Raw genomic sequence first — 12056 nt, 5'->3', positions numbered from 1 at the left:
TTAAGTCTAATATCGACAGTAGTAGACCTAGTTAACGTCTGTCTAGGCCTATACTATTGAAGGTATTATTCCAATGCGCAGAGCCTATTGGGATAATAGGAACTACACTACAATATATATATCTTCTCAATACGGGGTAGCACCGGTGGTATGGATGGTGGTACCTTCATAATTTTGGTGCTTTCCTGCCATATGTAATCTATAATTGGTATGGAGCATACTATTTTTCTGGTGTCCTCCTTGAAATCATATATAAAAAAACATTTGGTCTGCTTGACCGTAATAGGCAGATGAAACCGGTTGGCTGCCCTCTGCATTAAATTATGAAATCCTCCAATATCCTCTAGGGAAGAATACAATGGGAGATGCGGAGGAGGGAAGGGAGATGGTATCACATAAGTGTCCCGAGGATCAGGAGCAGAGATTGTATCCAGCAGCTCACCTTCCTCTCACTATCTTCATCCTAAGAGGATGCATCTGGTGCTCCAGGGTTAGTTGGCCCAGGGTCAAGAACATTCACAGGTGCGGTTGGCAGATGAACGACCGGCGTACCTGGAGGATCTGATTGATGTACCAGTCTGTCTTTCTGACCCTGTTGCGGCGTGAACCGCTGCCGGTAATCTGCCAGCATTGCGTGCAGATCCTGTATCAGTGATGGTGGCAGATGGGCCATGTCCCTGGGGGGTGGCTCTGGCTGAAAACCATATGAATGGTAACAGTGACTTGGGGTCATATATCCCTGCTGGTAGTATTGTGACTCGTCATGGTATTCCTTATCCTTCTCATCATCTTGACAGTTTACATGGCTCTCAGATGGACTGTGAGCCACACCATAAAGTCCATCATCTTTATCCTTTTCCACATAGCCCTCGAGCAGATGCAAAAGGAGGAGAGGCAAAACCTTGCTGAATTCTTGAATGGTTGGTCATAGAAAAGTTTTGGTCACCAGAGTATCCGTCGTCGAAGGTGGCGTCAACAGTGCAGAAACAACAGAAAAAGAAAATTCCATTGTCGACAGTGTCGTCAACAACGGTGGGGCACTCGTAGATGAGTCGGTCGTCGATGGGATTTTTGCCGGCAGTACCTTAGTGGTTGAGGGAGCACTGACGGTCTTCGACAACGATGGAGTCCTGGTTGTCAACGTGGAGACTCTCGTAGATATATTGGAGCCTGGATTGCCGTCGTCAATGTTGCTGTTGATGATTGCGTCAATGTAACACTCATTGTCATAGATAAGGGAGGGAATGTCATTGACTACTTTTTAAGAGATTTTCACCCCACAGGATCTCAAGAGGCGGCTCTTGGGTTATCTCCTTCCTTCTTAGAAGGCACAGAAGGTACAGACAACGCCGGCTCCGAGGATTCTTTAGCTTCTTTCTTTTTTTTTGTAGTCTTGGAGTCCTGGTAAGGTTTATGATGTTTCCTACCTTAACCTGAGAAACTTTCTTTAGATCTGGCCCACTTATGGGGTGTCGAGGATCTCTCACTCTCCTCCTCCGAAGGCATCTGGTGTTTAGTGGTCTGAAGCCACAGTAACACCCTTTCCTTTCTGCCCTTGAGGGTTTTAGGCGAAAAGGTGCGGCAGATTTTGCATTCTCTCACCTCATGCTTTGGATAAAGGCAGTAAATGCACTCTTTATGTGGATCATCAACATGGACAGTTTTTTTGCCACAGGTCTTACATGGGCTGAAAAGGCCTCTCATGTCAGATATGATGCCAAAAGTTGTGAAAGTTGAAGAAAAAAAACTGAGCAGCACTCCAGAAGACTGCTTTCCACAAGACGTGTAGTGAAAATCTGAGAGAACCTGCCTCTGCTGAGTGTGTTCTAGAGGGTGCTGGCAGCTGATTGGCTCAGTTCCAACTTTGGGTCCTTTTTTAAAAAGGACATAGATAGGCCACTATTGACACTATAACCTATGAAGTTTTTACAGCACTGCTTGAATGTTTTACCATAGGACTCCCATCTCGACGACTGGGAATAATTCAGGCATGTGAAGGTATGAAAGATACCCCAATATTGGATAACTTAGCTTGCCCCCATCCACTCCCAAAAGGATTACTCCTGCTCTCACAATATTTATACAAATAAATGACATATTATTTACATGTTCTAACAAATTACAAAAATAAAGAAAATTATGGCATATCAATGATAAGGTGATATGTAATGTCACGGACATCACTTATGATGGCATCTGTTAGATCGTGTGTAAAGTCATGAGCAGTTTATTTGGGAGGCAAGCCTGGTGGGGCAGCAGACAATCATCAGCCTTTTCACAGATTTGCATGTGTTTTTTGTGACCCAGACTAGGCAGGGTAAACACCAGCTGAAACAAGCCCTTCCCTTGGTGTCTAACATATTGGAAAGCAACATTTTCCTTCCACTGCCATGAAGTACAATCAGCTACACTTGAAACTTTAGCTGGACAAGCGAGATAAATCATTACAATAAAATGGCTACGTTATACATTTCCTTCTTATAGCTGAGAAGTGATGTCACACATAAACATAAGAATATCAGAAACAGGTTGACATATAGTTACGAAATCCCTACACTATATTATTTAAGTGTTCTGGGGTGGTGTAGCTGCACGTGGTATTATATAGATGTTTAATAAATTAATATGTAGCCAATGAATACAGTAATAAGTTATTTGATCTATTGCATTAAACAAGAATAATTCCTAGTAGAAGAGAGGGGTGCTTGTTTAAGAACTTAGTTTCTTGCCTACCTTGTGGCTTTATTTCCATGATGATGTGAGGAAAACTGCCAAGAACAGCCATTATTTCTTCATATTTTTCATCTTCAAGGAAATGGAGAAGATTGCGACGATCGGATTCTTTTAAGCTCACCAAATCCTGAATACTTTTAATCTTGTACTGTGGTATGATCCCAAACAAAGAAGAAAGACCAAAGAGCAAACATCAAATATATTAGAATATGGGTTGGACAGCAAAGTTACTTGTAGTACACACATACACTGGTTTTCCCAAAAGAAGCAAATAAGTGGATAGGATCCATTTAGTACAGTGAAGGAGGCTGAGCAAGGTGGGAGACCAGACCTATTGTCTCCAAATATGAATAGACATATAATAAAATATAATAAAGTTTATGAAGGCACAAAAAAACCAGTTAATTAATTTGTCAAACAAAAAGTCAATTAAGGCCAAATCCTCAGACGTAATACTCTTTTATTCCACTTCTCTGCTTATGCAATTAAACTTCAGCCCAGCCAATATATGTTTCGTATAGCAGGATGTAACCTAGAGACTGTCAGTTTGAGGAAGAACACATTTGAATCACTAAACAGTGCTTGTAATACTTCAACACAGTATAAAACCAGCATTTGCAATGCAATAGGTCTTGCATTAGGAAAGTTTGAGCTATTGGTATTGTAAATGACAAATATTTTATTTATGTGTTGGTTTTGAAAATAGCGAAATTAATAGCTTTGTCATTTACAATGCCAATAGTTTTAACTTTCGCAAATGTGACACCTATAGCATTTGTAATACAATATGTGTTGTATTTACGTGAATTAGATGTATTGATATTACAAATAACAATGTCTTCTTTTTTTAAATAATTAATACTTAAATAAAAGTTATTGTGATTTATAATGGCAATAGCTTAAACTTTTGTAAATAACTTGTGAAGATTATGTTCAGTGTATTTTATTGTGACGAAAATCCAAGAACAGAAGTGCAATATTAACATCTTTTTGTGACATTTGTAATAAAGCTTGAAACATTGAGAGAACATATTTGAACTAGTTGTTGATGAATGGTTGCACAGATTGATGCTGTGGTGGCGCTGAGTGATGCTGTGGCGGTGACGAGTGATGCTGTGGCAGTGACGAGTGATGCTGTGGCGGTCAGTGATGCTGTGGTAGCGCATAGTGATGTTGTGGTGCCCCTGAGTGATTCTGTGGTGGTGCGGAGTGATGCTGTGGTGATGCGATAGATAGAGTTAGTGCGATAGATAGAGTGAGGGCGATAGATAGATAGAGGGAGGGCGATAGATAGATAGATAGAGGGAGGGCAATGGATAGATAGAGGGAGGGCGATAGTTAGAGTGAGGGCGTAGGGTACTGCCCCTAGAGTACCCTATTCCTGCTACAAGCAGCACACAGCATTGATGACACATGAGCTGTACTGCACAAAGTGTACATTTGTGGTTCCTGAGGATCAGTTTTTGCCCCTTTGCTCTAAGACCGCAAAAGTGAGAAAGAACGAGAACTAAATCGAGATAGAGAATGTGTGAGAAAAATTAGAAGAGGAGAGAAAGAGAGAGAGGGAAGGATGACAGAGTGCAGAAAAACATGTAAGAGAGAAAGAAAGAAAAATAAGGCAGAGAAAGATAGGATGAGAAATTAGAAGAAATAAATGATGAAAAATAGATGGAGAAAGGAGCAAAAGAAAGGCGGTGAAGGAAAAAGATACATGAGAAGAAAATGAAAGGAAGAAAAAAACGAAACAGTGAAATGAATGAATGAAAGTAGAAGAAAAAATAATGACAGAGAAAGGCATAAAGAGACCAATAAGGAAATCAGAATGGAGAAAGAGGAAAGAAGGCAAGAGAAAAAAAGACAACAAGAAAAGGATGGCGAGTGCGGCAAGAAGAAAATGAGAGGTACAAAGGCAAAGAGAGTAGTTAAAATAAAATGTAAACGAAAAAAAGGAGATACATGGAGAAACGTACAAGAAATAAATACAAAAAAGAGAAAAAATAAGAAGGGAGGAAAGATCAAGACAGGGAAAGATAAGGCTGAAAGAAAGGAGGGAAAGAAGAAGAGAAAAGGGTGGGAAAGAGGGGAATAGAGGCAGAAAGAAGTAGGACAAAAGAAAGAAAGCAGAGAAGGAAGAAACAGGGGATATGAAGGTTAAGTAAATGGAGTATGGAGAAAAAATGGGAACAAAAAGAAAGAATAAAAGAACAAAGGAAAATAATATTTAGAAAGAAAGAAAAGAGAATTAGAAAGGAAGAACGATGCAGAGAAAAGGAGAAAAAATAAAGAGAATGAAAGAGGAAAAGAAAGAACCAGGGCTGGTGCACAGAGTTCCCTCTCAAAGTTTAAGCCAAATACACGTAACTGTCTGGCTCCATGCCTAGGACAGTATTAATTCATCTTTGAGGGCACTAGCGGAAAGTAGGGGCACCTTCCTTTAATGATAAACTCTCCTTCATTGAGGGGAGAATGCCTCTGCACAGATTTTTTTTTGGCCCTTTGGTGAGGTTAGAGGTTGGACTTGAACGAGCAGATGAGGCCATGTCTACTGGTCTGAGGGAAATCAAACTGTCCTGGCTGTGGCCTCTGGGCTCCTGTGGGGACCGTGTAGAAGGAGGAGGCCCGGCTACTGTTTGAGGGCACGTGCTCTAGTGCCAAGAATGTAGATGTGAACCCCAGCAGCCCCTCAAGCATCTAGTGTGGACAGCACCGTGCTGGAGGTCACTCCACTAGGTGGAGAACCACACCGTGCAGGGGACGAGCCTCTTGTGAAGCCTTCATTGTTCCTACTGATCACATTTATACGAAATCACAATCATGCGAAATCTGATGTACACATTAATACGAAATCATGCACACATACATCCGAAATCCGATGTACACAGTAGTACGAATGTGCAGACCAAATGAGTTTGGGAGATCTCTCTCCACTGTCTTTAAGGACGACGACATTCTTGACCTGCTTGTTGAGTCTGTGCACGTTACCCTGTGTGTAGCAAGATTGTCATGAGCTCGGAGCCACATTTTTCAGAAACCATGGTTACTTAGTGCTAGACCCCACTGTGAAAGATGGCAACCCTTTAAAAGCACAATTTGTGAAAATAAAGCGTGGTACAAAATCGTGGTTGAGGCTGGGAATATGCAGAAGGGCACATCTGGAACACTCTGTCCTCCCCCTTTGTCTGGGATTGAGGCAGGAGATGTGTTTGTGTTCCCTGTCTTTTCAATAAATACAACATACTTGAAAAAATACCAGTTCTGCAGCTGTCCTTATATATGTCATGTCAGGCTCGGATAAATAAACAGTGTGTGTGTGTGTGGTGCCGGTGATATGTGACGCTGTGCATGAGGTGCTGTTAGGATATGCATCTGGGTTCGCCTGTGTGATGGCGATGTGCTTTTTGTGCATTTCTTTATGTATGGTGTGTGTTGTTGCTGGAGTGCTGCATGCGTATGTAATATGTGCGCTTTGTTGATGCGTTGTCTCTGCTGTGCATGCGTGCGCCTGGGTGATACACGCGACTGCTGTGTGCATTTAATTGGTCATATATGTGCGTGGGGTGGTGTTTTCTCTCGTTGTGTGCATTGTGCTGGTAAGTCTAGTGCTAATGTGTTTTATTCCAAGCGTGTTGGTGCTTATGGTGTAAGTGGTGTGTATTTGCTGTATGTGCATGTGTAAGATGCATGTGTAGTGGAGTTTTTGTCTATGGTGAAGTACTCTTCTGCTAGTATTGCGCTTTGTGTGTTAATTAACCAGTGGGTGTGTTTGCATACTTGGGTGTGGTGATGGGTGAGTGAGTAAATTGCTGCTGGTGTGTTTGTCGTACTGTGTGCGCATAAGTTTGTGCTGCTGGTAATGTGTGTGGGGGAGGGGGAGGGCCATAGAAGCGAGGGGCGCGACCACTTTCTCCAGCAGATAACTGGAAGTCGTTCAGGGAAAGATTTGCTTACAAACCCAGACAGGGAGATCGTATTTTGGGGGACATTAAACAATACATGGGATCCTCCCCCTGACTTGTTCCGGAAGACAGTGAGAAATGGCTAAATCGGCAGATGTACTGAGAAATGCCAGCCAGTGTTAGTTATGGAGAAATCACAAGGAGCTGTCAGGCAGTCTCAGATCCGCTGCAACCAACCCAGGGCAAAGAAATGTCCGTCTGTGACAGGTCTGGACCAATCATGTCGTGTAAAGTAACATCGAGCAGTGCCGAGTTCAGACACCACCACCCTGGGAGCTTTGCAAAGATGCCCTCAAGCATCAAAAGTGCATTTTAGTTCACTGAACACTCCCAACAGCAAAGGCACGTGATCGTGGATCAGTCACTCCCATCAACGTAAGTGGCCGTGGATCTGTCTCGGCCACGGAGGAGAGAGAAGTGACCATGTACGGTTATAAAAAAAAATAGTCGTGGGGGCACAGGAATCTGGTAGGGGAAGGGTTCCTAAACCTTGCAACAAACAAAGAACTCCTCTGACCCTGAGCCAGTTACTCGGCAAACAAGGCGGTGCTTAGCACGGCCGCGCCAATCTGCTGCAGGCGGGGCAGGAAGCGCGGCGAGGCACTGCCCACCGGCGGTAGAAGTCTAGCCGGGCAGAGGCGGCCGGATAGTGACGGATGCCGCGCGCAGGTGAGTGGGGGGGAAGGGGGGTGGCGGCTGTGTGTGTGGGTGTGTGTGTGTGTGTGTGTGTGTGTGTGTGCGTGTGTGTGTGCATGCGTGAGTGTGGCTGTGTGTATGTGTTTGCGCACTTCAGGGAATCCGAGGCAGGAGATGGGCACGGCGCCGGCCCAGACATGCGCGTTCATAGATACCAATCGCTGCATGTGCCCGACTCCTGTCTCAGATTCCCAGGAGACGGGCAACATTAGTTGTCGAGCTGGACGCAATGCTTCGCATTGCTTTCTCCAGCTTTCTCCAGCTCGACCTAAAAATACTGCGAGTGCAGGCACAAAAAACCCTCATATTTCATTTTTCCAAAATAGATCAGCAGCTATCGAACTGCCAAAACATCACCATTATTGAAGTCATCTGCGTGCCACATTACCACAGCGTGCATCACCGAAGCACATTTGTATATACTTTCTTACTTATACCTATTACCCATCATGGGATATAGGCCATCTACCAGGACTCTCCAGCGATCTGTCATGGGCTCTTATTTCAATCTGACTCCAGGTGTAACCTATCTCCTTCCGGTCAGCCTCGAGGCATCAGCACCAGGTGGTGCCCTTGAGGGTTCCAGGTCAGGACTTGCCTGGTGGTGTTTGATGCAGGCTTGTGGAGGGTGAGACCTATCCAGCCACAGTGTATTTTCATGAATTCTGCATGAGTAGGAATGATAAAAAGCCTGCTGCCATAGGTCGTTTTTGCTGATGGTATTTGGCCAGCGGATTTATAGGATTTTCCTCAGACAGGTGTAAGAATTGGCTCTATACATACTGGACCAAAGTAAGATATAGTGTGTACAGAGTCCACAGTCCCCAGAGGTTTGGCAGAGGCTAAAGGTAGATATAACCTTACTCTCTAAAGTGGTAGCTTGGTCGAGCAGCAAGGCAGTATCAGAGGACAGCATAAAGCATTTGTTGTACACACTCAGTCAGCAAATGGTCTCACACACTCAAGAACTGAACTCCAAGAGAATTGTTTTGTATCAAAAGATATAGTTTTATTTTAGAACCAACAAGGTATCAAAATATACTTTTCTCAAAATGAATTACTTTAGTTAAATACTTTTCAAATAGGCAATAGACTTCTTAAGTACAATAGCTACAGTGGTTGCAATAGGCAACACAATTTCAAACACAATCCAACCCAGGGCTTCTTCACCGACCAACTCCAACCTTCTAAAACGCCATTTCAGGCCATCACCTGCCCTGGAGAACCGGCTACTGAGACCCACTAAAATCGACCATGAGATCCCGTCACAGACTCATACAAGAATCAAAGCCCCCGCGTCCAGGGTACAGAGTCTCCCAGGTAAGGATGCTGAGATCCAGACACAAAGACCTTCTAGAACTAAAGCAGCAATGTCCGCTGAAGAAGCAGCGGATCTAGCCTCCACATACAACTCTTCTCCCACAGCCTCCCCCTATATCCAAAATTCAAGTGATCACAGGCTTCAGAAGAGACTACCCCCCTCGAAAATCACAAGACCCGCGCTCCCTCTCAACCATACCGAGGGCCTCATCAGGAAAGTATCCTAGCATAAAGAAGCTATCCAGTAACTGCATGCTCATTAACTGCAGATCAGCCCCCCAAGCATGCAACGGAATTAGCAGAAGCCATCCTCTCTCAGTACTTAGACATTGCGTTCATCACGGAGACATGGCTAAATGAGATCTCCCTATCATGCTTCGATATTCTTGTGCTCCCAGGTTTCACCATCATCAACAAAGATAGAAAAGATCAACTAGGTGGAGGTGTAGCTATCATCCATAAGGACAACCTTGACATCGCTGTAATGGACTCCTGCAAGTATAGCTCCTTTGAATGTCTTTCTGTCAACTTCAAGAGTAAGGATAATAGCTCATTAGTCTGTCACCTTCTCTATCACCCACCAGGCAACACCCCCACATTCAGGGAACACTTATCCGACCTGATTGCCCATTGAGCACTCAAAGACACCAACAACCTAATCCTGGGTGATCTTAACCTATGCTGGAAAGAAGCCAACAACACACTAATTCAATCTCTAAATATTCTCCTCGGTGACAATAATCTATCCCAACATTGCTCAGAAGAAACTCACAACAAAGGAGCAACCTTGGATGCCATTGCCCATCGAGACGCAATTACGACCGACAACATTCTTCCAGTGGACTGGTCGGATCACCACATGATCTTATTCCACATCAACCAAAGAGTACTATACCTGCCACCTGTACAAGACCCCCCAAATTTGCTCCTACTCAGCGGCAATGATCTCCTCTCCACAACCGATCGCACCTCGCTCTATTACACGAATATGGTAATCTTGCTTGACCAACTAGCACCCCTAAAATAAAATAAAAAAACAATGCGAGCTATTCTGTCCAGATCAAGGTTCAACTCAGACATCAATGAAGAAAAGAGACAACTAAGAGCCACAGAAAGACCCTGGAGGATCATGCCTACTACCATCCATCGCGATCAACTCAGAACAGTCCAGAAGAAGTACAACAGTCATATCAAGAACAAAAAATCCATGTTTTTCCACTCCGCACTGGATAGCGCAAAAAACAGACCCAAGGAGCTCTTCAATATCATCAGACAACAAACCTCCAAACCCGATACATCTCTAGGGAAGGCATCCAAAGAACGGTGCAAGAACTTCGACAACTTCTTCAATAATAAGATCTCCGAGATCGAGCACTCACTGGACATCAATTGCACCTCCCTTCCCAATAGCTGCCCGGTTGGGGTGTTTAGTAGCGCTCCCTTTCCCATCACTAAACCCTGGTCACTCTTCCATCCCATTCCGAAGGAGATCGGCAAACTGATCTCCACCTCCAAACCTTCATCTCACGCCCTAGACCCTCTACCTGCTCAACTCGCCAAAAAACTGAAACTCTCCCTAGCCCCACTCTGGTGCAAGATTATAAACAGCTCCCTAAAAACCGGAATCGTTCCAGATTGCCTTAAAGTGGGACAAGTCACCCACTGCTGAAAAAAACCGGCTTGGACATTAATAACAAACAACTTCAGACTCGTCTCCAACCTTCCTCTTCTTTCCAAAATCCTAGAAAGATGTGTACTCAACAATCAACTCAACACTTGGACAATACCAACCTCCTCGACTCCCATCAGTCGGGATTCAGGAAAGGTTGCAGCACAGAAACCGCGATCCTTAACATAATCAATGGTATCCACAAATCACTTGACTCAGACCAATGTTGCCTCCTCATTCTCTTAAACCTATCGGCAGCATTTGACACAGTAGATCACAAACTTCTCCTCAAGGCTCTTGAAGAAAGGGCCGGTCCAGACGAGGTGTTCCTCGGTGTTCCTCAAATGGTTCTCCTCATTCCCTCACAATCGCTCCCAGAGAATCAAAATCAAAAGCTTTGAGTCCGACCTTCACCCAGTCAATAGGGGAATCCCCCAAGGGTCAGTGCTCTCCCCTCAACTCTTCAACATTTACATGGAACCCCTTACCACCCTACTCAGAAAAGCCAACATCCCCTTCCACCTATATGCTGATGATACTTAAATTTACTTGGACATCTCCTCTGCTAAAGACATTCAAAGACTCAATGACGTACTAAGGGAAGGGCAACTTTGGCTGTCAAGTAACCATTTAAAACTGAATCCGGACAAAACCGAACTAATCCTCATATCGAACAAAGAAGAGAACCCACAAATGGTCTAGTGGGCAAAAGCTAGTGATGCGCTCAATGGGAAACTCACCTTGGCCGACTCTGTTAAATCATTAGGCATCACGCTAGACTCAAAACTGGACATGACCAAACACATTCAGATCTCGGCTAAGAGCACCTTCCTCAACCTGAAGCTACTAAACAAAATAAAACCTTTCATTCCGCCTAAAGATCTCAAACAAGCCACCCAATCATTGGTGCTGTCAAGATTGGACAATGGAAACGCAGTCCTCTCGGGAATAGCTAAACACATGTAGCTCCTCTGAAAACAACTCTCAACGCAGCTGCCAGAATGGTCACCGGAATAAAGAAATTTGATCACATCTCCCCTGCACTCAAAGAACTCAAGTGGCTATCAATAGAAATGCGGGCGAACTTCAGAACAGCCTGCCTCACCCACAAAGCCCTTCACACAGGCAAACCCGAATATCTGGCAGCCAAACTCAAAAAAGCAGGTCAGAACAGGAACCTCAAAAGCTCTAACATCCTACTCCTCATCCCGCTAAAATCACAAAAACAAAAAATGCGGCCAGGTCCTTCGCCAGAAATGCACCCAAAATCTGGAACTCTATTCTCCCCACATCAGAACTATTCCCTCCTTCGCTAAATTCTAAAGTCAGCTCAAAATTATTTTCCTCGATCGATCCCTAGCGAACAGATAGGAGCAGTGGGAGTGCTGAAATTGACAACGCACTCCTCTCTGATGCGGTGTTAACAAGACCCTGAAATGGAACTAGTCATCATTGACATTACTATTACTCTTATTCGGAATGTCTCGCTTTATTGTACTATGATCTGCTCTCTTGTGTTCTGCTCTGTAACTGATGTGAAGCGCTATATAAAACTTCTAAAATAAAAATAAATAAATAAAAAAACATTGAGCTCAATGGGAATTTCTAGTTAAATGCAATTGATTACTTTATAGATTACTTTTCTAACCACAGGACTGAATCCTAGATTCAGTCCCTGGACA

At 43.9% G+C, this 12056-nt stretch overlaps 1 protein-coding gene across 1 annotated transcript in view; it reads right to left on the bottom strand.

The window, feature by feature from the left end:
* The window catches only part of SEC63 (SEC63 protein translocation regulator), an 844363-nt gene that overhangs the window by 430620 nt on the left and 401687 nt on the right, over window positions 1–12056 (bottom strand). The window contains exon 13 of the mRNA XM_078648413.1: window positions 2734–2881. Coding sequence (XP_078504539.1) covers window positions 2734–2881 — 148 coding nt within the window. The remainder of the gene's footprint in view (window positions 1–2733; window positions 2882–12056) is intronic.

Source organism: Lissotriton helveticus, chromosome 6 (genome assembly GCF_964261635.1).
Source record: "Lissotriton helveticus chromosome 6, aLisHel1.1, whole genome shotgun sequence".
NCBI lineage: Eukaryota > Metazoa > Chordata > Amphibia > Caudata > Salamandridae > Lissotriton > Lissotriton helveticus.
Note: the sequence above shows the minus strand (reverse complement) of the source record. Positions and strands in the feature narration are given on the sequence as shown.